This window comes from Anas acuta, chromosome Z (assembly GCF_963932015.1).
Source record: "Anas acuta chromosome Z, bAnaAcu1.1, whole genome shotgun sequence".
In the NCBI taxonomy this organism is placed as follows: Eukaryota; Metazoa; Chordata; class Aves; order Anseriformes; family Anatidae; genus Anas; species Anas acuta.
This window is the reverse complement of record NC_089017.1, coordinates 15,430,308-15,457,454: the sequence shown is the minus strand read 5'-3', so window position 1 is coordinate 15,457,454 and position 27,147 is coordinate 15,430,308. Positions and strand designations below refer to the sequence as shown.

General features: G+C 38.0%; 1 protein-coding gene across 5 annotated transcripts in view; it reads left to right on the top strand.

Annotated features, from left to right (window-relative positions):
* The window catches only part of PDE4D (phosphodiesterase 4D), a 525,614-nt gene that overhangs the window by 453,861 nt on the left and 44,606 nt on the right, over positions 1–27,147 (top strand). For all 5 annotated transcript variants that reach the window (XM_068666381.1, XM_068666380.1, XM_068666382.1 and 2 more), the window contains one exon: positions 16,719–16,831. In XM_068666381.1, the coding sequence (XP_068522482.1) occupies positions 16,719–16,831 (113 nt within the window). The remainder of the gene's footprint in view (positions 1–16,718; positions 16,832–27,147) is intronic.

Sequence of the window (27,147 nt, the reverse complement as noted above, 5' to 3'; positions counted from 1 at the left end):
ATAGTGTTAGAGTTATACCCATCAATATAAAACACTCTTCTTGCCTTAAAAAAGCAAATGTGCTTCTTTACACCAGACCAAATGCAATTTAAAGTGAACACTGTTCTGTGTTTAAGGTTAAAACTGGTTACGAAATCCATTAAGATAAAGATGCGATTTAGTGTGTTACGTTAGTTATGTCACAGAGGTTAAGAGAGTTTACCTAATAATCAAAGCCTGATTTAGTATTTCTTATGGCAGAAGGTTCAGCTACTTTGCTTGTATTAGCTTGCTGCTAAGTTGATTGTGTTCTTACTATGTAAACATTCCTTTTGAAATCATTTTTAATGTCAAAAGTCTGAAACTTCCAATGAAGTTATGATGTGCCATTTTCCAGATGGTACAAGAATCAAGCCTGCAGGCTAGTGTGCACTGTACACTGTGTTTCTTGAGGGAAGTTCTCCGAAAGTAGCCTTTACGATGGTCACTTTTCAATAACTCGTAGAAGAAAAAATAAGAGTTATATCCAACTAGAACTACCATTAGGTGCATGGTGAATGGTAATCATTGAAAATTTTTAGCAAAAAATAAAAGTCATTTAATGTGCACATTGCCATATATAGTAGCACCCTAATTTTCAAACCCTAAAAAGAGAAAACACAAACATTACTGTCATTTTGTCAGTTTTATTTATCACTTCTTGTATCACTCTTGACTGCTCTGTGGAGTGGTTCTTCAGTGCAATTTTGATCTGTTGCAATCAGTGGCACTTTTGCCCCCAAATTCACTTGAGCCAGGATTTTAACTTCTGAGTTTTTCCCTTTGAAAACTTTTATGATATAACAACAATTGCTTTTCTGCTTAGAACGTCTTCCCCTTTTCTACTTGCACCTTTACATAAAAATCATTGTCTTCTGGAATCTGGCCAAGTTGTGTATCTCTTCTTGTTTTATAGTTAATCTTATTCTTTTTTAAATCAGCTCATATATGCTTAATTGAATTTCATTATCTTCAACAATTACTTTGAAAATAATTGAACAAAATGTTTATCATAAGCTGTATTTGGCATTTTTATCCTCTCTGGAGGCTTGCCTCTGTTATCAAACAGGAAGTTTGGTATGAATGCTGCCACCAAAAACAACAGATACTTCTTTAAGAACTTCTGCAGAATCACAGAATTGTTGGAAGGCACTTTTGTCGGTCCCATCCAACCCCCTGCTAAAGCAGGGACACTTCAAACAGGTTGCCCAGGACAACATTGACCCAGGACTCAAATGACTTTTAGCACAAGTACCCAGCACAGATTAAGCAGGCAGAAATGTTTTCCTTAGACCTTCATCTTAGACTTCCTTTCAACAATACACTTCACTCTTGGTCTCTCTTTCCTTCCTTCACGTCTTGCATGGCCTTCCATTGCAATCCAAAAGATACTGTGAGTTTGGGTTATCCTCACTGGAAGTTGTTCCTTTTCAGGAATAATGTCATTCAACTGTCCTGTTGTACTTCTTGATAATTTTTTTTTTCACTGTCTTTGTATGTCATGTTAAAAAGTACATGGAAATTCATGCAACAGTTGATTTTAAACTATTGCTTTCCTTTTACACATTATTCAATCTCTCTCCTCTGAAAAAACGATCAGCGGAGTAGTACATTTTTGCCCAAGTTTAATGATGAAATGAAGCTCCAAAAATGTAAATGAGATATATAAAATATAAATGCATGTTGAAGCTTAGAAATTTGTTTTATCTTAACTTGGAAGTTTCCATAAGCTGAACATTGAATGAAAGCATTGTAAAATGTCTGTTCTTCCCTGGCAAAATTTGGAAAACTTTTGTTTCCCTTATGTGGGCTGATTTCATCAGTAACAGGCAAAGGAATTCTGCTCCATTCAGCTGTTAATGTCCTAACTGCTGCAGAAGAAATATTGTTGGTTGCCATAACTCAAGAAGTGTTATTTTAAAATACAGTCACTGGAAATGTTGAAGTCCACATGTGAATTTTGTTAATGGGACTAAAACCATTGCTGTTACTCATATTTTCATATTTCCTCTTTTCTTTTTTTTTTCTTTTTTTTTCTTCTTTTTTTTTTTTTAAGTTTTAGATTACTTCTATAGTTCAATTTTGTGTTTAAATTTTCACATTGCATTGTGTTTTTTTTTCCACTTCTGCTTTGATTTTTAACTATTAAAGGTTTTTTTGTCCATTATATTATACTCTGCAAAGTATTTTTGATCCATCATCTGAAACATGATGTATACACCCTTTGCATTATTTTATGTGGGATAGGAGCATGGGCTTCCAGGAACGAGAGTGACCTCACACCAGCAGCTTTTCATTAACTGCTGGGAGAGACATAGAATGATTCCTTTCTGCCTTTTACAAAGCATTTTGAAAGTACATGTATTTTTTCAAATTATTTATTTATTATTTTTATTATTATTTATTTTTTGTCGGATGAGAAGATTCTTTAGAATTTCCATTCATTCCTACCTTAAAAATGAACTGGACTTGGGTATTTCATTTTGCTGTTTAAAATAAAGGCAGGTTTTCAAACAATGGCTATACCATCTCTTCTTAACCACAAAAACAGCTTGGGCAGTCACTTTTGTACAGACAGTACAGCCAGCTTCTGCATTTTCTTGTATCTGTTGCTTGCAAGAATTGTCTTGTAACATGACCTCTGACACTAAATGTAGAAAAAATTGAGAAAATACTTAATCTTCTTAGAAACTACTTTTCTCATGGAAATAAACGTGACTATACAATGATACTACTGGGTCCCATATTTTCCTGTGTTTGCCTTTACCATATTTTATCAGGTTGTAAATAAAAAGATCACTTTCCCTCCTAACCACTTTCCTTTCTTGTGAGGGAAGTCTTTGTGAGAGCTGAGAGCTAAGCCAAGCACCTTCCTGTGTGTGTATTGCCACCACAGTCAATATTGTCACAGCAGCAGGCATGTCCATGTAGGGTACTGAAACTGGGCACTGAATTTTATATGAGGAATAAAGAAAGGGAAAAAAAAAAGAAAAGTTATTCAGAACTCTCATTTGGCAAAAAATTAAATAAATAAATAAATAAATAACTTTTATAAATTCTAATTCTAAACAAAAAAATAAAAATGACTGCATGAAATGGTTAGACAAAAATGTTAAATCAGATGTAATAAATAAATAAATAAATGAGATACTTCTGTATTTCTGTGAGCACCAGGTTAGCAGGCTTAGCAAAGTTTGATTTCCTAAGGATATATCCTGATAAATAGATTGCTAGATAGACATGAGTCTAACGGATACAACTTCCAACTGAAGTGTTTGCTACCAATGCATAGCCTTTCTCTCCTTTGTAGCTTTCATATAGTCTACAGGTAGTGAGCACACACTTCATATGGTTTCTCAGTAGAGACTTAAAAGGCAAATCTTTGTTAAGCTCATGAATTTTCAATAAACTTAATTAATATTAATTAATTAATTAAGCTCATAAATTTTCAAGAAACTTTCCTGAATCTAGTAAGCTTGATATGTTTACACCTCTGTTGGATTTGGTTCAGACTGAACAAAAGATTTAAGTGTAGGTAGACCTCCATGAACACAAGTACTTTGTGAACTCCTTCTACTCATTTGTAGTGGTACAGTCTGTGTCTTTGAATATAGCCAAAGGTCTGGTATAAAGATGTATTCTCAGAAAGTTTCATTTTCTCTTTTGTACTTTTTTACTTTTTTTTTTTTTTTCTGGATTGTAAAGCTGTTTTTTGATACAAAAAAAAAAAAAGATATTTTGAACTTCAGAAGTAATAGAAGTAATTATGGTGAAAAGATAAAAGGTGTTCACTTTTTCTCATGTAACCTTGAATGTAAACGAGAATTGTTTTATCAATATAGATAAATTATGCATGAGATAGCTTTTTTTTTCTTGAGTATTTCCTGAATAAATAGATGTACAATGAAGTATACAGGTCTGAGATTTTACGGGGTTGTAGGAACAACTTTGTAGTAAGGTTACAAAACATGCTTTTTCTCATCTTGTGAGAACTACTTTTCTGTTTAACATTAGAATACATAGCGTAACCAATGGAGTTGTTCTCAAGCGAAGCAGTGTAAATACACTTAGGAGCACAACAGGTCTTTGTTTTCTGGTTGAGCTTTTAGGGAAATACCGCTATTTAAAACCATAGGCAGATGTCCTTTTTCAGAGTCTTGTCACAGAGGTTACTACAGACTGCTAAAACTGTCCAAATTTACCTTGCAGTGAAATAGTTTCTGCATGTGCTTCCTAATATGGTTCAGACAAAATCAAATAATTTAAACTGCATGAGCTATCTTAGCTCTTTTTGCTTCAAGCAATGTGGTCACATCAGTAATTTATAGCAAGGAGCTGCTACTAAGCAGATACAGACTGAGATGGTAGAGGACATTTGTCTATGGTCCATGTTCAAGCATACAGTAATTTAATACAGGTTTTGGAAGGAGAAATGTGTTCAGGTGCATTAAAAGATTTATTACACATGATAGAAGTCTTGTGAAACTACAAGCAGTATGGAAAAGACTAATTTTATGTATACATAAAATAACAATAATAAATGATAGTAAATTAATGAACAAACAATTAAAGTATAAAAATACCAATTACAGTATAATAAATGTAGGTTTGTGATGGTCCATTGACCATTGAAATAACTAACATTTCTTATATTTGACTGGTCTGCTGCATCAGTTTTTTTCTGAGGCTTTTTCATGTTGTTTTACAAAATTTTCATGTTCCTAAGCCAAAATTAAAGAAAATGATCCGTAGTTAAACTTCCTGTGACCTGAGTAATATATCACAATGATCTTTCTGTAACATGGAAAGTTGCTAGTTACATTATGGAAAAAAATAAAAAATCTGATGTATAAATAATGCTGGTATGCCCAGGCACAGTGTCAATTGCTTTATCAAGCTACACACACTAATCTAGTTAATTTAAAATTACCTAGAATGCTATGAAGAAATAATCAGTGCTTTGGAAACTGGTTCTCAGTGTTGACTAAGCAAGCTTTGCCAAGCAGAACAAATCTATTTTACCAGAAGCTCTGAACTTGTCAGGTCTCAAAGGAACTGTAGAGTCATGTTTTGCTATACTGACATGGCACATTCGGTGACATACAATGGTAGAATGTGCTGCTAAGTTGATGGTTGGTGTCCTTTTCTCTAAATCAACACTATGCTGTGGTAGTTACTAGTCTGTTACATGATCTGTTACATACAGTTTAAAATATGAGGGTGTTTGTAGACCTGAAGGGCTTGCTGCTGGAAAACCTTTCATCTCTAAATAGCTTTTGTAGTTTCAAGCAGTTGCTGTAGTCTATACAGCTTCCTGTTATCAGAATCTGTAAATGCCATGCTGCCACTCCTGTGTGTCAGTTTTGAGCAAAATGAGTGCAATCTAAATGGATATAATGTAGATATGGTTTGTTAATCCAGTCTTGTACCATGAGAGCAGAGTACCGTATTACAGTTCTTATTAGATTCATCACTGTCATTATTTACTTTAAAAGAAATGCAATTTCCTCTTCTTTCAAAATTTAATAATGGCCTTTCCAAGTTATTTTAAAAATAAAATCAAGAAAGATGCTCAGCACTACTGTCAAGGACTCACCAAGAAGTGCAGCAGTCCAGACTGTCATGGCCCTAGGCAACCAGCAACCATCCTGTTTGATTCTTTTTTGACTTTCAGTCAGAAGCAGTCTTTGTTAAGGTCAAGCTTGCTGTAGTAAATGTTTACAGAGGTTGTTATGTAAATGTACAAAATTATAAATTTACCCATAAATTACTGATGGGAAAATATCTTTAATTATTGGCAAATACTTATCCTTTTTCTACTAGTAACCTTATTCTAGGTTACTGGTAGAAAGTTATTGGAACAGAATAAAATGTAGACTACATCTGAATTAGGAAAAAAAAAAAAAAAAAAGTTTTTTTCACTCACGGCATTTAGTAGAAGACATTCACTTTGAAACTATGAAACCTTCCCTACTAGCAGAAAATCATGTATTACTTTTACCAAATCTCCCAGGCCTGGAAAACTGATTACTCTCTTACCTTCCTGCTACCATCATATTCACACCTTGAGCTGCAGAATTTTAATGGTTTTTCACTTAGCTCTGAGGACTATGGATTTATGCTTAGTTTTGTATTCCAGAAGAGAGAGTGTGTAGGACATTGGGAATATCTATATGGTCCAGTTACAGGTTTGTATACAAAGAAGAAAGAGGTACCTCATAGTGAAAAAGCAGTTCTTTGCGTTTCTGTAGGCATGTTCCAGTATTTTATTTGAAACCCATGTAGACGAGAACCTCTTACAGGAGTGGTGCTTTGAAACTGGGGCAGCTCTAGCTCATCTGTTAAAAGATATCCCTAAAAATATATGCATATTTTTTAGGGATATCTGATTTTTATGATATTTATATATATATATATAAGTTTTTTAGGGATATGTATATATCCCTATGTATATGGGATATCTGATACATATATATGATATATATATTATACTTATTTATATATAAAGAAATATATATATATATATATAATTTTTATATATTATATATCAGATATCCCTAGAAATATATATATATTATACATATGTATATATATATATAGGTATATATCCCTAACAAACCTTGTGTTTCAAGGAAAAATAGGAAGATAACCTGTTAACATCCTGAAATCGGCTTTTTGTGTAGATGATTGTCTTAGTATTATGGACAATGGGCTTTTATTGATTAATTCAGTCATGAAGTACAGATCTTTATTCCACAGTGCTCTTCCTTGCTGTTAGGAAATCAGACATTTCGGGAAACACGCGTTTGATTCTTTACTATGCCAAGTTTCCTTTTGCACCACTGATGAAGATTAGTGATCTTGTTAAGCCTCCTTCATTCGCTAGACAAATTTGCACCTGAGCCCCAGTCAGCAATATCAAACCTGTCGCAATTACCTCGGGTAAGATCCCAGACCCATTAGCAAAATTTAGCTGATTACCTTCAGAGGTTCAGAAATCTTACTCTTGTTTCCTGTTAGAAAATAATTTTAAAATAATAATTTCAAATAATAATTTTCAAACCCACTCAAATTTATTTTTGGAACTGTACCAGCATCACTTAGAAAAATGTCTTATCTCTCTCAGATGGCATTATGAGAAGAGCAATACAAGGGCGTTTTCAGACCGAAGTACCTCCACAGCCTGGCTATTGGGGAAGAATCTCAAACAAAGCAGTTGTGGTGTGCATCTCACTATCTCTTCTTAGAGCTGCTCCACTTCGTATAAATAAATAAAGCTTTGAGCCACGGAGATACCGATCATTTGCAGGGCTAGGAGGGTAAAAGCTTCCTCTTTATTATGTATTCATATCAGAACTTCAGCAGAAAAAAATTTGAGACCAGCCTTGAAAATAGTAAACAACCCTGCATTTAGGATGCTTGTACAGGATGTGGGAAAATGTAGTAAAAAAATGTTAGCCCTGTCTGTTCCAAGAGAGTTGCATAATAATCAGGCTGTTAGCTATTTTAGGGTAAACTCTTATATTATTGCATTTCAGGAACAAACAAACAAACAAACAAACTTTGAACCAGTTAGTTGTCACCCTTCCGTAGAGCAGAATATATAGATAGTTGTTGGTGGTTTTTGTTTGGTTGCTTGGTTTTAAATCTCAAAAATTTTATGTTGTGGAAAAAAAGTTTCCCATCTCTTTTAATTTGGATCTGTACTCATGGAAGGAGAAAATAAAGTGTTGGGCAATCTTCCTCAATACATAAGCTCCAGAATGAGGTAGACAAATAATTACAGTAATGTATCTTTCCTTCACCTTTTATTTATTACCCTGCTTTTGATCTCTTTTACTTCATCTACCTAAAAGTTAGAGGCAGAGATCATCGGTTAATATGAAAGAATGTGGCACCACTTAAATCAATGTTTAAATCAACATTTGGCTCAAGGCTTTAACTAAAATAAAATATAAGGGAAAAAAATCATTCTGTGGGTTTCAGGGAAATGAACTGTTAATGAATATTGTGAAAGAGCTGAAATTTGCTGTAAGGGAAAGACTGACACAGTGTTTGTCGAGTTTTCAACTTGACGCATGGAGGAGCAGGTTGAGCTGTCTTGTGGTTTTGATGGATGACGTTTATCCGTTGCATACCTATCATCCAAAACAAACCCTCTCCCAGCCTGGCCTTTTCGCAGCAGCAGTAACAGTGACTGGTACTTACAATGTTAGCTCGAGGGCTGGTAGCCTCTGGGATAATTTCCTGAGACAATATGACACAGAAATGTAGCAGAAAGAATGACTGACTCATTGTCCAGTGTAAAGAAACTGCATGACTAACATAGTTCATTCAGTTTAAACCGTAGGTTTCTTACTGATGACACAAATGTAATAACAGTTTTGTGTATCTGACTCTCAGAGTAGTATTTGGTTTCCTCCACAAAAGCAGATAATCAAGTGGATGGGAACAGTATTTGCTTAATAAATAGCATAACTAGGAAGTGAGGTTATGTTTTAAAAATCATGGGAGAGGACCCAGAGGCTTGAAGGCTTTGCACCACCTATTATATAAATGAGATCTAATCCTGAATGAGGCTCTCAGGCACTACTTTTATAACATTTTTAATATATTAATGAGCAATGACACTAAAACAAAAGAGATAAGAAAAACATTCAAGATAACAGTAAAGGTTCTTTTAGAACTGGAGTTTTATATAAGACAGGAGGTGCAATTGATGACCTGCAGATACTAGTAAGGGTCTGATTTAGCACATACTCATTCACCAAGAGTATCCATTCAGACAGGAACTTCAGGTTTTACTATTATCTTTAGTAGTGCACCGGATGTGTTGGGTCTGTCCAGTGATATGAAGCATGCTGCTAGCCCGAATGCTGACTCAGACATCACTTGACCCAAGAGAGAAGCTTTAAGAACAAAACAAATATTGAAGTTAAAGAGATACATTGCATGTGTTCTTGGTTTGCTGAGGAGTGCAAAAGCCTAATCCTTTGTCCCATGTAAATACAGCCCAGCTAATGGCATGTGAAGGGAATGAGGACAGTTTCATTAAAGGAAAGGTGAAAAACTGATCCCTGCTACTTCCCTTTCTAATGCTTTCAGCAGTGAAGCTGAATGAAGTTGCACCTTCTCCTAATTCCCTGCTGAAAGGGAATTAGCTTTGCTGAAAAGAGAGCAGGCTTCCTGCTGCCTAACTGAGGAAAGACTTGGAGGTTTCCTTTGTCTTACGTCTCCAGGGCCCCATAATGACCTGATAAAGACTGTTCTCCAGCTGCTCACTTTTGCCATCAGTTCGTTTAGTTTATCTTATCAATACTGTGCAAATCTATTTCAAATTCGAATTAACGCTAGGAACACACAGGATGTTTTGGGGGTGTTTTCCTTAGAAAAAGGAAAGTATTAGCTTCTGAAATCATTGACTGCTGTTATCTAAGTCTAGAGGTGAGGTGGTGATTTATTAAATTCATTTAGTGCAACGTGAAAATGGACAACTACAAAGGACGCTTATTAACACTTTCTTTTAAGAAAAATAGTCTAGTTTGAGCATACTTCTTGTTAGATGCTAGAGACTAGATGGAAAAGAGCCAATATGAATTCCTCAGTTCTTAGAAAGCTTTCACTCAGCTTTCCCATTTTATCAGACACCAGGAATTCTATTGAGGTTTCTTTTGCAAAGTCCAGCTGAAACTTTTTCTAAACTTGTGTGTCTATAAGTTTTAATATTGTGCTATCTCAGGCTGCACCATTAGGTGTTGTTAAATTCAAAAGTCAAATCAACCAGGAGACACAAAAGCTTAGGAAAATAAACTACTAGTCCTGGTACTTAGAGATATATTTATTTTTATTTTATTCGGTGGTAATTTCTGAATAGGCATTTGTAAAGTTTTTGAGGAACTTTCCTTTGAAAAAAAAAAAACGGGGATCCTGAAATTCTTTCGCAGATGGAACTCCCAGTTTTCAAGTTTCCTCTCAGTCTAAAAGTTTCAGTTGGTAATAAAAAAATTATGACAAAACAGAGTTTCTGGGTCTTGCAGTTATTGGCATTTCAGACTAAGCCATCAATAATCTGCTTAAAAGTGAAGTCTGTGGTTTTTAATGGCTTATATGAGCTGTTGGTTTTGTTTGTTTGTTTGTTTGTTTTTTAAAAAAATCAAGCTTTTTTTTTTTTTTTTTTTTTTTTTTTTTTGTGTGTGTGTGTGTGTGTTCTGATCATATGTTCTAAGAAAGTAGGAAATCAAAATTGTTAGGTCTTTTTAACACTAAAGATTTCCATACACAAATTTAATGATTTGTATTTCTGGTTACTTTCATCCAAATGCCAAGCATATATAACAGTTGCACTCTTCAGCAAAATGCTGATGGGGACAATGTAATGAATGTAATGTCCTTTGATCCCTTCTAGTAGGATCAGACACTGTTACAGAACAGCAAATGTGAGAGTGTGACTATTTGAACCACCAAATTTTTGACAAAATGTCTTTTATTTTCTTGACTATTAATTTAATTTTGTTCTACTTTGAAAATCTGTGACTCCTCTCATGCTGAAAGAACAGCAGTATCCTACTCAGATACCAAATGTTTTACAGCTGTAGGGGAAAATGATCTTCAGGATACACCCTAGCACCTAGAATTTTTGTATTATATAAGAAATAGAATATGAAAGCAGTTTGAACAATGAACCCAGTATTGGACTCCTTGTCCAAGAGTCTCAAAATCTAACCAATTACAACTGCTGAGAAAAATAAGAAATTCAAAAAGGTATGTACTTTTCCTCAAAATGCAGGTTGTTCATAGAAATAAAGCAATAAAAATGTAAGCAGATGATATTTTGCTGTAGTACTACTTGAAAACCTCAGACAAACTTTCCTCTTTTTCTTTATTTTGAGCAAAGTTAGTTGCTTTACAGGAGAACTTACTTCTTTTGCCAGTGAACAAATGAGGTCCTTCTGGCAGGTTCTTATGGACAGTGAAGAACTGTAGGAACATACTTGGCCTACTATCAGGAACCTGCTGGTCCTTTGCCAAAAGCAGACAGAAGGGAAAAGAGCGTTGGGTAGGAATGTGTGGTAGCAGAAGTTCATTTGGCCTTATGGGATTTTTGATAAGAGCAAAGAGTAGCAACAAGCAAACATGCAAACATTTTGACCCACTGTGTCATTAAAGCAGTAAATCATTTAAATATGCTGCATGTATTGATCCTATGTTTTTTCTGCTTGTCTTCAATGGAAGAATGTTTTTCTGATAGTCTGCCATACTACTGTGGCATTGCAAGACTATTTCTTCAGATGAATTTGCAAATACTTAATGCAGGCATACTTCTAGACTTCACAACAATTTATATATGTATGAGTGACTTTATTCCACAGCTTCTTCCAAGAAGTAGACCAAATATTTAATAGAAAAAAAAAGGGGGGAGAGGGGGGAGAGGAGGAGACGACACCAGAGAAAAGCCGAAGAGTCACCAAAAGCAACACCCCATGCAGTGAAACTAAACTACATAGTGAGAGTCTGATTATGTAGTTCTTCAAAATTTTAGGAGTCAGAAGGGACTTGATTACTCTGAACTAACTAAAATTGATGTGTTTCAAGAGACTGATAACTTCTTCCTAGATGTCCACAGCCTTTCTGTTATCTGTTTTTGTAAGAGTGTAAGTATGTTGCTCCTACCTTTGTCCCTGAAATATGCATATGCAAGTTATAAAGAGATTGTTATATGGCATACATAGAGTTCTCTGAGACCATGAGCGAAACACAAAATGTTGGTTAGAAAGCCATTTTTTCCCCCCATGAAAACAGTAGTATGCTGCCTTTAGGTCCTCATTTGATTTATGTTTTGTATCTGTATTTCTCTATATGGTCATTTTTTAAAAAAAAATATAAATATAATATAGAAATACTTAATATTTTGACAAGTTGTGCATAACTAGACTTTAACATTTTTCTCCTAATATTTTGTGGAAGTTACAGCATTTTCTGTTCAGGGAGATAGAATGGTTTCCATAGCCTAAGGCTAAAGCTAGTGACATGGTGTAAATCAGTTTATTGGGAAAGCCCTACTGATCATCACAGTCTGAAAGAAGACCAGTCCTGGTCATCAACACACAGTCTGTCCATGTATGAGGCCCCTGACTGGCATAAAGGATTTTTCTTCACTAGAATGGAAACTTGGAGAGATTCCTGGCATGGAAGAAAGTGAGCGTTCAGAGTGGAATCATCAAAAAAGCTTTTGAGAAAACCGCTGCAGCTGAGTTGTCTGCCCAGATGCTCACTCCAAAATCTGGTCAAGAGTATTCTGTTTTACTTGTGATTGGGGGGGGGGGAGGGGGGGATGAAATATTACCAGATTTCTAGATGCTAAACAAAAAATATACTTCATAATTTCATTTTATCAACAGTATGAGATGTGAACACTCCACAAAGAATGCCTTTTGAGTCACAATACTTACTTCTCAGTAATACCTGAATATTTTTTTTCAGTTGTGAAATGGGTGACTAAGAAAATGCATGCAGTTTCTGTGCTGAATCAATGCTAATATGGCTATGTAAAATAGAAGGTGCCAATGTTGACTGAAGTGTTGAAGTCACTTGAATATATAAGCCTAATGGCTTATATATTCAATTAAGGCTGTTAAGTACTAGCATCCTCATTTACAGAAAATAATAATAGTAATTTGAGCCACAGAACATTTTTTTTTTTGAAATGCTGTAGTATTAAGAGAAACTGCAGCTCTTGGCCCAGTGATTCTGTTGCTCCAAACTTCAATCTTATGCTACATGGAAAATCGTGAAGGTGGCCAGAAAACTCAGAAGATGACCAGGGTCTGAGTCTCACAGAGAGTTTCTCCGATATTCACCTCATCTTTATTTTGAGTAGCCTAGAGGTTTCCAGAGCTTCTTCCACTTGCCAGTGTCCTCAAAAGACAGTACACGTGCTGAGCCCATCTGGAGCATGGCATTGCTTTTCTGTGACCATATCTTGCCTCCAAGGCACTCCCATTTTAAAGCACACAATACAGTGGCCAGAGCCCTGTATTGTGTGCTTGCAGAGTCAACTCTTTTTTAGGCTCTTCACATCACATGGTCTCGACTGATGAAACAACAATGAAGAACCTGTATTACCTTTTCCTTCTGCTGTGCTAAAATTGCTTAAAGTACTGAAAAGGTTAGTGTAAGTACAATTCAGAGAAAAGAATAGTATTGCTTTTTGTCCTCTAGGAATACTAGGACACTGTATAAGAAAATCACGATGAACCATTTAATTAAGTGGACATAATTCCTAACTATTGTAATATGGTAATTTTCCCCTTTGAAATTTTTCAACAAAAGTTGTTCCCAAAGAAGGGTGCAGATAAAAGCACAGCTATTTCTGGTGTTTCATTAGGAGTTGTGCTAAGAATCAAGTATTTTACAAAAACAGACAGTAGAACATCCTTTAAAAAAAAAATGCTTGTGCAGCATCAACTGCTTATGTCTGAGCTTGTTCATCTTGCTAGCCTCGATTTTTTTTTATTTATTTTTTCTATGTACCACTCTGAAAGCTACATGTGGTGGGATTGTTTGTATTAATCTGTGAACTGTGAAGAGAACTTTTGCTGTCACTTCCTTTTTTTTCTAAAAGCATACAAGAAGCAGCATGCAAATTTTAAAGCAACTGGTGTTAAACACTGTAATAAGTTACAAAAAAGCACTTTTTAAATGTCAAAAAAAACGCTGATTTACAAAAGTTAAAGCTTGGTCTGGTGCTTATGCCAGAAAACTGATCAGTGCATGAGTCCTAGTTGGGAATTTCAGGGTGCTACCCTAGAGGTAAGAGGGAGGTCAGAAACAGTGTTGTGAGGCGGTCACAACTGAATGGCGTATATATATATATATATATATGTATGTATGTATATATATATATTAGTGCAGTGGTGATGAGGTGTTATACTTGGAAAGCTGTTAACCTAGACAACATTTTCCACCACATTGTGTAACGACAGTGTGGGCCACAATTACAGCTTCAGGACTGTTAAGAAAAGCTTCCCTTATAGTTCTTCAGAACTGCTGGAGCAGCAGGGGATGTTTGCTTGATGAGGACTTTGTCATTGTTTAGAGTTCCTTTTATTTCCATTTAAGTTTACAGAGCTATCCTGATGGTTCTGCAGTCTGAGAGCTTGCGGGAGGTGCTGAGTCCAGCAGGTCTGTCTGGTGGTATTTAGCCAAACCTTTGGCCATCAGAAGTTTCCTAAGTCAGATTGGGCAGCTGGGGTCCTCACAGGACCCCATTCCCATTCTTGAATGTGGGAGTCAGCAACAGGAGGTTGTCAGAAACATCCTCCTAAGGGTGATGGAACTTGCTTGTGGGTGTTGGATTCTGTTCTCTAATGTGCAATAAGATAGTGCACAGGTGGGTAGTAGGTAAAGATTTGGAAATGTAAGGTGCTGTAGGAAATATATATCATTGCTACATGGATAACAAGAAGTTCAAGTTTGAAAATAACAGTGTTTTGTTACTTTTACCTAAGTATGGCATCCTGCAAGTTTATTTTGTTTTTTTGTTTTTTTTTTTCATACTTCTCAGAAAAAACACTCACACTTTTAGTTGTGAAGTATTAGAAAGGATGATGCTTAGTTTTGAAGAAAAACATGAGTTTCCCAATACCTGATTTTCAAGAACTGCTGAAGGGCAGGCTGCAGGCTAGCAGCAACACAGCATTGCACAGATTCATTTTACCTCACTTCATTATGCGTGTTATCCGCGATGAAATCATTGTAAAGGTCATCAGATAACTATGCATATGTTAACCTCCTCTTCTGCTTCATCAAAAGCATTTAACACAACACACTATTACAAACATATTATAAACAAAGTGATTTCTATTTCTAGTATGGATCTCGATGGAACCTACGGTATGAGGTCAATAATAGCCACCTCCAATAATTAGCTGCAGTTGCCACTCTTTACAAATAATGTATGAAGCTAGTGAGCTGTGATGCCTGCTGCATTACAGCAGGCCACAGATTCTCTTCTGATGGCTAAATAGTCTGGGAAATCCTGATTTTATTTACCAGGGGATTTTTTTTTATTTTTTTTTTGGGGGGGGGGGTCAGATGCAGTGTGCATAGTAAGCATGACATGTTTGAAACACAGTATCTACAATTCAGTGAGAATGGGTTTTGGTGAGTGTCTGTAAGTGTTGTGTTTGTAGAGGTGACAGATTAATCCTGATGTGGGCAAGCACTGCAACATTTCCTTTAAGCACTTTTGCCACTTAATCTCAATCCAAAATTGTTCTTGCTTTTTGCCTTTTGCCAAAAGAAAATTGACATTATTCAAAATAATAATTATGCAAGGTTTAACAGCTTTGAGGGAACTCAAAGGTCTGGAGCATGTGCTCTGAAATGTAAAAAGATATGAATCAGGTATCCTGGATGTTGAACAGTAAAGCAATGAGCTATTTGGTACTAGCCCATGCTAGAATTATTGTAAAAGGAGTTTTAGTTAATTTGCTTGCTGGATTTTTTGCTTGTCTGATATCTTGAGGAAAAAAAAAAAAAAAAAGTTATTTTTGTGTGGAACAAGTTGAGGGAGATGTTTTGGATGGGAATAACAAGCCCACTGAACAAACATTTCTCTACCGTGGTGTTACATTTGCATGTAGCTGATCCAGAACCATGCGTGCCAGGAGTTTCAAAACTTCATGTTTCAGATACAGTGCATGCAAAGCCAGCACGTCCGGGCTAAAACACACTGAGCTCTTGGTTCAGTGCAGAGCAGAATTTTCCCTAGATATATTTAAGAAAAAAAAAAAAAAAAAGTCAGGCTGTGTAGGTGAGATTGCACCCCTAGACATGGGATTATTTTTCTGTAATTAATTGCATACTGATAGATCTCCTGCAGCTGATAAAGGAACGCCTTTCCCTGCGTGTGGGTCACTTCTGCAAGTTTTAGGCCAGGTGCCACGAGGCAGTCATGATCGAAATGTTACCGAGGGTCCGTTTCCGACGTGGGGTCCCTTTCCAAAACTTTCACCATCCTTTTTTTTTTTTTTTTTTTTTTTCACTTAGGGCCAACGTGTGTTAGATACTCTGTGCACACGCACGCACGGATACACGCGATCCGTGGGGCTTGAGCAAATGTCCCTGCAGCACCTGAGCCCTGGCAGCTGGCTGCTCCGCTCCGGCCAGGCGCCCTTTTGGGACGGGGACGGGGCGGGGGTCCCCTCGGGCAGCCGGCACCCGTCGGCGGAGCGAGGAAAACAGGAAACGGCGCTGATTCAGAGCCCTGCCTGCGCCTCCCCGCTGCCGGGCCGGGGACCGGGGCTGCGGCTGGGGGCTGCCCCCGGGACGGGACGGGACGGGGCGGGACGGGGCGGGACGGGGCGGCCGCTGAGCGCCCGCGGAGCTCCGCGAACGGCCCCGGGAGGCGGCGCTGCGGGCGGCACACGCGTCCCCGGGACGACACGGGGCGGAGCGGGGAAGTTTGTGCTCGCTGCCCGGCACACGCCGCTGCCGCCGGCCGCAGCGCAGCGGGGGCTGCGGGCCCCGAGGGGGAGCGGAGCCGGGCGGCGGCCGGGGCAATATGAAGGAGCAGCACCCATGTGCCGGCACCGGGCAGCGGGGAGCGGGCGGCCGCGGCAGGATGGACGCGCTGCAGCTCGCTGTTAGCCCCGTGAAGCGCTTGAGGACTGAGTACGCCTTTCCCTATCTCTTCGCAGAGGAGGCCTACCAAAAGCTGGCCAGCGAGACCCTGGAGGAGCTGGACTGGTGCCTGGACCAGCTGGAGACCCTGCAGACCAGGCACTCCGTCAGCGAAATGGCCTCGAACAAGGTAGGAGCCCGCGCCCGACGCATGCCAGTGGTGCGGGGATGGGGATGCCACGGTCCCATTAGCAGTCCTGGTCCCGCTTCTGGTCCCAGTCCCGGGGGTAGCCGGCGTGTCCCCGGCCGTGGGACGGCGGCACCGGGTCGGCGGAGCCCCGGGGCTGCCCGCCGAGGGGATGCGCTGCCCGAGTGGCTGAGAGGCGCACCGCGGGCAGAGAGGAAGCCTGCTGTGGTGCTCCTGAAGGGCTAGCGTTGGTCATTTTAAACAGGCAGCTCTGTTCAGACCCCGGGGACAAATGGTGAAAGTAATGCGGGCGTTTGGACTTGGAAAGTTATGCCTTTTCGCTGTGTGTTGCAATGTCTAAACCAGAAGAGACTGTTTCTGACTGCTGGTGATGTTCAGTTGCTCGTTCTTCTCACACGCATCCCACTATGAACAAGAGCTCTTTCCTAGAGAAGCATGTAGAAAGTAGTGCTGTGAAGAGGTGGCAAAAGTAGTTCTCAATTCCAGGACTGATACAGACTTAATTGTATTTGTCAGCAGTAAGGCCACCAGTTTTCCTAAGACAGTTTGGAAGAGATGAACACGCGCAACTGGCGTGCGACTGTAACAGTCATGATAGATACTGAGACCCAGAGGTGTGTTCCCGAGACCAAGTGCACCTCACTTCATCAAATTTCAAAATATCCAGGGAACGTGTGCTGGGCTCTGTTGTGACTGAAAACTGTGTTTTGCAGTTTCAAGAGTTTGCATGTACAACATTCATGCATACACTTTCTTTCATGATTTTGGTTTACGAGCACCATGTAGCTGCTACATTTCTGGTGTTAATTGCTGAAGCCAAGTTAATAAGCCTGCTGTCTTGCTTCAGAATGTATTTTTTGCATTTGTCATCAACAGATATTCCAAGTATTTGGGGAGCTACATGTACAATAAGAGAGAAGAAGGTTTTAATTATAGCAAATAAATGGGCTGTTTCTTGCCTCACTTACGTCTGTAAAAGCTGCTCATGATTTGTAGTTTAGCAGCTATATTTTACAGCCCTTTTAGTTGCAATTAGGATTTTTGAAAGTCAAAAAAATGTTGAGAGTGTTTTGTCTCGGCTTATGCCCTTTTAAATTCTGCTGCCCTCCTTTGATTGCCCTTACCAAACATCTGCTATTTCTTCTTGTCTGCTTTTGAGCTCATGTTCAACTCAGCCTGTGGGTAAGATGTGGATTGTTCGCACTGTAGTGTGGTTTTGTCCTGTAATAAAACCAGTTTATTTCTTTGTCATGCCTTGTGCTTCTCAAGTCTTCAGAGACTCTCGGCAGCAATTAAATCTCCATTATTAAGAGTTACCCGCTTGGCATTGCCCTATTCTCAGAACCATTTTCAGATTTTATTGCCAGTTGAAAGATCTAATTATTCAAGACATACTGGGTATGTGCCATCAAGATACAAAGTCAAGAGTTTTAGAGTTCATTTCAGCATTTTGAATCTAGTGGTAAAATTTACATTATTTTCAAAGGGAGTAAGGTCAGACCCATGCCTGGGGTCTGATCTTGCCGTACTGTGAAGTTTGAACATCTGTCAATTCCCCTATTTGTAGTGTCCCCAAGACACTAAAGATAAAAATGATTATGAATCAGTTCTACTCAAGTTCTCCCATATATACTCACGTTTTTTCTTAAAAGAGGGCCTATTTTTAACATACAACATGATGACTGCTTCATATCTTTAAGAAAATACAAAGGTGCTACATCTAACACTAGTTTGCTTGTATTTGTTTGAACTACTTAGAGAGTTGTCTGCTGTAGATTACAGGATAAACACTCTTCACATGTATTTATTCAAATGAAAAAGAAAATGTGATTCAGAGAAAGTTTGTCATCTTGTAATTTCAAACATAACATGCGGGCCACACAGTAATCCTAGTCGTCAGAGTTAATCTGAAGGTCAGTAAGAATGATGCTGAGTTTTACATCAAAACTGGAATTTGGTGTCACAGCAATGTATGACCTTAGTCTGCTTGATCTATGAAATATGGTTGGACATGTCTAAGGCACTTAGCTGCTATGTATAATTTCATATTGCAGTATTTAGGAAGAGTCTGCTATTACTATATTGGGAAGAAATAGCCACTGCACAGCTTTGGAGGTCATACTCAGTCATTGAGATATACCTTTATCCCCATTTTTGGGAAATCCTTCCACCTTGTATAAAAATCTCTGTGATGTCTTTCAGGGCTTTTTAATTTTTTTTTTTACTGTTAAAGAAAAAAAAAGCCGTTAGTCGTAACGTGAACAATCTTGCATTAAATAAGTGAGCCCATGTAATAATGCAAGAAAACTCAGTGCAGAAGAATTTTACTTTTAGGTGTGAAACAGATTGTTCTAAATAATCATGGTACTCTTGAGTATGAAAACATATCCAGTTTTGAGAGACAGCACCTCCTATCTTAATCTAACTGCAAACTGCAACATCTCTGTAAAGCACATATGTAAGTGGAGTTATATTAGTTTATGTTGAAGCCTGAAGAACAGAAACCATTCTCAAGGCTGAGGAAATAGAATTAAGTCCATCAGGAATATTCAAAGGTACCCAGCCCTCTACACCATGAAAAATTCCTGCAAAATCAGGTGAGAATCACGGAATCATAGAATTGTAAGGGTTGGAATCATCAACGGATGATCCCTCAAGGGATCATTGGGTCCAACCCCCCTGCCAAAGCAGATTCAATAGAGAAAAGCATGTTCTCTAGAGAAAATCAAGAGAAGGAACGCTGTAGGTACATACCATGTTTTCTCACTATATTTTCCTTTCCCCTTATATGAGTTTCTTTAAGAAATAATTTTTCTTTTTTTCTTTTCCTTTTACCCCAGATTCTCAGCTACTTCTCTTATGTACACCCCACACTTTTTGCATATAACAACATTTTCATCCATCTTAGCTTTGTGTATTTACATGAACTTGTGTGAGATATAAGGGGTGAGCTCTGCATCATGTATGAGCTTTTGACCAACATGCAAAGGCTGCCATAGCAGTGTACAAAGTAACAGAGAAGAAACAATATGACATGTCCTGAATGCCTGAAGCAGGCCAGTTCTGATCTCTGATCCCTCTCCTGGGTGGCGAGTGGGCAGCCAGAACCACTGCATCCTAGTGGAATCCCCTTACTGTGGTGATGCTTGTGTAGGACTTGCCTTGGCATACCCCAATCCGAGTGTATTTATTTTGTTTAGATGCTCCTGGTACTCAGTTAGTAGTAGTCAGTGATGTGCCAGCTCACAGCTTTGTGTGACTGAAAGTAAGGTGATACAGAGAGATGAAAAGATCCTTTTTTTTCTTCTCCCTGCTTAAAAGTGCTTGAACCAGGAGGCATGGCGCATTTTCCCCAGGGGATGAGCCCTGGCGTGTTGTGACAGTAAGTGCAACCCTGAAAACTGGAAGTGTACTATGGGTCAGCTCCATGGGAAGGCAGCCACAGTGCTTGGCTGACGAAGTTATACTGGGATCACTGTAAAATCCAGAAGATGCCCCATGTCCAGCTGTCCTGGTGATAAGGAGCTTTCCAAGGGCTGAGAGGCATTGCGCATGAAGTAACAGGTGGATTAGGGCCATGATGCACCCATAGGCGTAGGTTGTTGATAAATCCCTTTTCGGAAAGATGCTGTATTTAAAAGCATTATCAGTTGTTATTACGTTATTATGATTCTTACAATACCTTGTGCTCGCTTAAATTACCAGCTTCTGGAGTTGGTGTTACCTACAGAATCCCAGTTTTTTAACTAAAAACACAGGAAGTTTCTTGTCCTTTTACCTGTGCAGAAAACCTGTAAGATCTTCAGGCTCAGAGACTAGAAAACAAATGAGCACTTTAAATTATGAAAATAGATGAAAATGTTTTTCATGTTTGGAGACTAATTTCTTATTTTCCATGCCATGTACTGTTAATATTGACTAATATCTGTGGACTGTGGCTCTATCATTGTTGGTGTTTTTTGTTTTGTTTTGTTATGAGTCTTTTTTTTTAAAGTGATATTTATTTGAATTGAAAGAAATTAATTAGGAAATGCTTTAGCAATTTGGATCACTAAAGGTAGGATCCCAGCTCATAGTCAGTTGCCTCTGTGTTCTGATTTCCAGAGATGCTAACCTGCAACAGTTTCTTCCAAACTGAATTGTCAGTAATGTCTCTGTTGAAAAACAGAGTTTTTATGTGCCTACTAGCTTGCTGATTGTGGTTTCTTAACTTCAGATTAAGTGCCTGATTCTGGATCTGGACTTGATATTACTACTGTGACAGACAATAGATGTATATATGACAGCCAATACAAAGGTGCAACAAACAGTTTCTGCTGGACAGCACTAATTGTAGGTTAGTCAAACGTGAAGTAATACTTATAATGAAACTGATATGCAAAAGCATGTTTTCACTTCTGTAATCATGATTTTTGCAAACACCTCCAGTGCAATGCTCTGGGGGTGTCTGAGTATTTGAATTTAGACATGGAAAAAAAGCAATTTGTATTGCTTTTGTTTCAATGTTAAGTGTTTGCTGCAGTTTACAGCATTATTTTTTTTTTCAGGATTTGCTAGTAACTGGTCACAAACAGGAGTATGGAAGAGGTCACTTGAGATTAATGTAAGGGTTGTGACAGAGGTTCCTTTCCTGCTATATAAACTTCCTTTCTCGAGGAAGCTTTTGTAGATATCAAAGCTAACAATTTTTAGGTTTCATGTAGTATGACCATGCCAACTGGTCAAAAAAGAATTTGAAAATACTTTTTAAAAGAAGACCTATATTATAGTTGTTCAATTTGTACACCAGTATGTTAAAATGCTCCCGGATTAAAACAAATGTCTGTTTACAAACTGTTCGTAGTGACAGACAGTATTTCAAAACCCTCTTGGAATCTTTGAGTGCTGTGAAGATGCCCAAAGTGAAGTGTTATCTACCAGCTACCTTCCAAAGACTACACTAATGTGATACTGACCGCAGATGTTAGTGGTGTTTTGGTATATGTTTATTGTACTGTACGTGTCACCCATTACTTATGCTTAGATCATAATCCTAATGATTTTTTGTTTGTTTGTTTGTTTGTTTTAAATACAGTTTCCAAGCTGTAAACATTTAGTGTAAATGAAAGTTAGGCATGAAGGAAACAGACAACGTAATCCGCTCAGTTATTGTTCTTTTTTTCCTTTTTTTTTCTTTCTTTTTTTTTTTTTTTCACATTCTCTCATGATGGCTCCTGCCAATTTGAGCTGTTTTATAATCACATCTTCCTGCTGCTGCAAAGTATTTTTTCCTTTCCTGCTCTACAACATTAAAAGGCTCACATGGGCAACTGGGAGCCAACTAACGTAATATCCAGGGAAAGAGTGAAGCTAAACTAATTACTTAGTTGAAATAATGGACTATGTATACATTTCCTATCATGGTTCAAACAGAAGTTTTGTTTGTGGAGAGCCCCTGCTGCCTGCATCCCTGATTTATCTTTGTCTTCTTCTGTGGAAAAGCTTGGATGGCAATTTTGTAGGAGTCTGGATGAGCTAGAACTAATAAAAATGTTTAATGTCTCTTGCTCAATCTTTTATTAATGGGCTAGTTTTTAGTGGCTTTTTTTTTTTTTTTGAATTGTCACTGTCAACTTTGGTGACTGGTTTGTCACCCGTTTAGAAGCTTATCTTCAGAAATTCCATTTCATATGTAGGAGTATAATTTTTCTGCAATGCTTTTTCCAAATGTGAGAGCTCAGCCAGAGTAAAATTGTATCCTCTTCTGTCATAGTCACCGATTAGAGTGACCTGTTTCCAATTAAGGGAAAGGATAATGTTGTCATATCCATTTACGAGGATTTAAACATCAGTCATTCTCTTGCATTTCAGTTATGGCACATGAAAAATACATGCTGGAAATGAGTAGAAAAAAAAAATTGTCGCTATCATGACTAAATTGTTGCAAAGCAGACAAGACCTCTGCTTTGCTTCTCAGACATAAAGAGGGCAGATAAGCAGATGGAAAAACTTGATGGGGTTTATTGTGTGACAGTCCTCTTATATAATGTCTGGCAATGCCATCACACTTGGCTCATTGACATGATGGTTTAATTGGCTCTTGACGTTTCTAGACCTTTCTAGGAAAATCCGAGGATTTGGTTAGCGCTTTAGAGTGCTACTTCTAATGAAGATTACAATTAAGTAAGGGGCAGCTGTTATCAAGGCAAAGCTTGTTTGTGTACAACGTAAGGAAAATTTTTATTCATCAAAGATTTCAATTTGCACAGTGACAGAGTAAAAGAATCCTGATAAAGTGTTGAGTGGGAAGTTGAATTAATGCATAATTAGGCACCAGTTTTCTTGCACTTCATAACAGGAGAAAAGGAAGAGGACTGTGGAGTTAAGGAAGAACCTCCTTCCCAGATACTCTCCTGCCTTTTCATGGTCTGAAGCCAGCACACACAAATTTTAAGACCTCTGGGCTGGAGTGCTGTGCCTCTGGAGCAACCTTACTTGCTCCCATGTCAGACTACTCATGCTTCTGGAGAACAGAAAACTTGCCCTCAGGCAACTGAAGTGATGAGTGAGGTATATTTATATAAAGGAGATAGTACTTTGTTGTGTATATTGTGCAAAGATGTGCCACGGTGAAAGAATGAGATAGCAGCTGAAGCTTTTTCTCCAGCAGATGGCTTGCCCCAGCTGCCCTTATCGCTTATGAACACATCCATCTTCTCAGAAATGAGGGGATGGAATAGTGACATCATATCAGTAGTGGCTGAATCTGATAGGTGCCAATGTGTGCTGCCTCCCTAGAGGCTGTTAGATTGGTGTCAAATGAGGAAAATTCATGAAAGACCTTGTTCCTCTGAGGCCAGAAGAGGGGATTTTGGTGTTGCAGGTCTCTAGGAGACACCTGCATTTTTGGAGATGTAGGTTTATTGCTGAGAGATGAAAACAAGTGTGGTGCATCGGGCTAAATGTCTGGGTTCAGAATTACCCCTTCTCCTTGTGCAGAAATGGCAAATGTTGGCCACCCCAGGATACGATGATCAGGCACTTGTGATTTAGAAACCTGGGGGCCTAGGTTTGAGCCATAATGGCAAATACAAAGAACAAAGTAGCATTTCAAGGCACTAAACAAGTCAGTAACCATTAATCTCATAGATTCCGTATGTACTTTTAAGTTTAAAAAAAATAATAATTTAGCTCTGCGTCTCCTATTCCCTGCTACCTTAGAGGAATGATGCATGTCTGAAACTTGCTATTACTTAACACTTCTCAGCTTCTTAGCTTCTTCTTGGGTTGTTACATAGCTTTCCAGTAATTTATAACTTGATAATTTTTTTCCATAAATATAAGCAAATGGCCCATACATGCACACAAACAACCCTTTTTGTAGCCTCTTCAATTATAGGAAGTGCTGCAGCATGAATGGTTCTTTCATTTTAGCGTAATGACATGGAATAATACAGATGAAATAGTATTGAGTAAATAAGTAGGACTTGATGTGAGAAAATACTTCCAACCACAACCTAGTAGAGGATTTGGAAATTATGAAGTAAAAACAAAGATATCAAGGTACCTTTTTGTTGCATTTACATAGAATACAAAATGTTTCAAAGGTGTTATTTGGAAAAGACCTCATGCACATGAATATTTCATAACTTCTTGCTTAACAATAATGGTGGAATTTATGGCTAGTGAAAGACATTAGTGTCTATCTACTTGTGGCTTTTGTCAGTATTTAAAGTCTGTATTGAATTTTTTGTAGTACACTGCTGTAATCAAAGTTAGACAGTAAGATATGAAGCATTTCAGAAAGAAGTGGATGGCTTTTTATTATTTTATTTTGTTTCCAATAAAAGGCAGCTTCTGCATTCGTATAAAGTTTTGGTACTATGAATGTGGTGTGAACTGAAATGTCAATCCAGCCTCTGCATCATAAAGAAACTGCCCTAAGAAACCATCCTGCTCTCTCAGTTACGTTAGCAAGGGGTTTTGTTTGGTGTCATCTACCAAAAGTTTCCACATTTAGGAGACATACCATAGAATTGTGTGTTACAGATGGATGTGTCCTTTAATGTGGAGAACATTTCTGTAATAGAAATGAATCCCAGTTCTAGTCTCTTGCAGCCAGTCCCCTGTGTAGCAGCAAAACTGCTTGTAAGTAAGAAAACGCATCTTAGCAATGCTACTCATCCTGCCTTGAAACTGTGAGCGGCATGGTGGCCAGCACCTGTGCATTATGCTGGTTATTGCCTCTGAGCAGACCAGCTGCAGCTTCCACGTGGCTGCCCTTACCTGGCTGGGTGGCAGGGCCTGGTTGTGGTGGGACATCTGAATGTCCAGCCCAGGGAGACACTGCTGTGCAAGTGCTGCCATTTGTTGGCTTTGCTTGCCCACTCCAGGTGTTGCAGGGGAGCTGCACTGGTGATAGTATCTGCCATGAATCACAAGCAGCGGAGCAGCAGTGAATCAAGCTGGTGTGCAGGGCCTGTTTACGAGATTATCTGCAAATAAAATTTAAACAGCTAGCTTTTTCTGTTAATTAAGTTGTAAGCCACTAATATATGATCAGCTAATGAAATTGAGCTGACTGACTTCTATCAAATTCCTCAACAAGAGAGTGTTTAACTAAACATGCTGTTGCCATTGCTGCGGGAAAGGCTGCTGGCTTATTGATTCATTTTTGTTATTGGCTTTAGATGGGGAGGCAAAGCAAAAGGACAAAGGGAAGTTAAACTGGAAGCAGACCTTTCAGATAAATTTGATTGATTTGCATCTTTTGGTATAACAGACAAATGTCTGAGTTGCAATTAATATAAAAGTGTAGTTTTGCGTAGTAATGGCCCATCTTTCCCAGTTCAAGATGGTTTCTAAATTATACAAAAAGTATGGAAGCAGCTTATGGATGTACTTAAAACAGCATACATAACATCAATTTTTGAGATAGCATTTCACCTGTGAAACAGCACAGGTCTTTTTCATCTACTTATCCTGAAAGTTAGCTTTAAAAAAAATTGCCTATGCTATGCTACAGTGATATTCCATGGCATGTATGTCTCTGCGTTTGTAGATGAGAAGTATTTCTGTTTTGCAGGTTTGGGAACTGAGATGGAATGATTAAGATGTGTTTATAGCTGTCATAGTCACTAACTGACTGAAAGTATCTTTCGGAGCTGCTTGCTCTGACAGTTATGTGCTCAGTCATGCTGTCCGGGTGGAGTGTCCATATGGCACAGCCCAGCAGCAGGATTTCACTGAGCTCACATCCAAACAGACATTGTTTTCCAGTTAGAAAGATCACTTGTTAGTGTGTTTTCAGAACATCAGAATGCAATCCACTCTCATCAACACTAGATGTTGGCAAAGTGTTAATGAGGCAGCAATTATTTTAATGTGTACTAGTCTAGGCTGGTTTTGAAGCTTCTCCATTACTCTCCCTCACTAATTTAGTATGTGTTAATGGTATTTTTTGCCTGCATACATTCATAAGCACCATATATTAACTAGAAACATTATCATTTTTCCCAAAAACTTGTCTTTTTGAGGAAATCTACAAGCAATTTATTCAAAATCCTGTAAAGATACTAGAATAAAAGCAGAGTTAACTTTAATCTGGTATAGATTACAGGAAATTTATAGTTAGCTGCAATATCGTAATCGTTCTGCTATATCAGTAATATTCCTCTGATACATTAGCTCAGCAGTATTTTTTGATAGATAGAAAGATACTGAGCTTCTTAAATGTATTATTTTATATGATTGAAAGGACCTGTTCAAGTAAGAGTTAACATATTTAAACCAGGCTGTCTGACCTTGTTGTGGCCAAGGTTGACTGTAGAGCCTTAATGTGATAATTTTACCCAGAATCTCAGACAACCTTATGCTGCCAGCTGAAATAGTAGCATTGCTTTCCTAAACTGCTTTTGGCATTTTGGAATGAACAGTTGTAACAAAGATGTCTTTTCTAATAGGCAAGAACAACATGACTAACTATTGGTATTTTGTATTTTATTTCAATTTTGTGTACCAGAAATCAAGTTTAAAGTGGAGACAACTGACCTTCCCTTGAAAGGGTGATAAGGTGGAATTTAATCATGAAATGCCTTTATCTGGTACGCTGATACCAGTCAAAAGATTCATGAAGGCAGCACTGCACCAATTTGTAATGAAAACGCTACTTTAACTGCTAGAAATTAAGGAGCCAAATATTCTTTCTTACTTTTTCTCAAGTTAACATTATATAAATGCTCTATAAAACGTAAACTAAAAGGTAGCTCACCATGAAGTGTTTCTTATATGCATAAACAATGATTTTCACAATACATCAG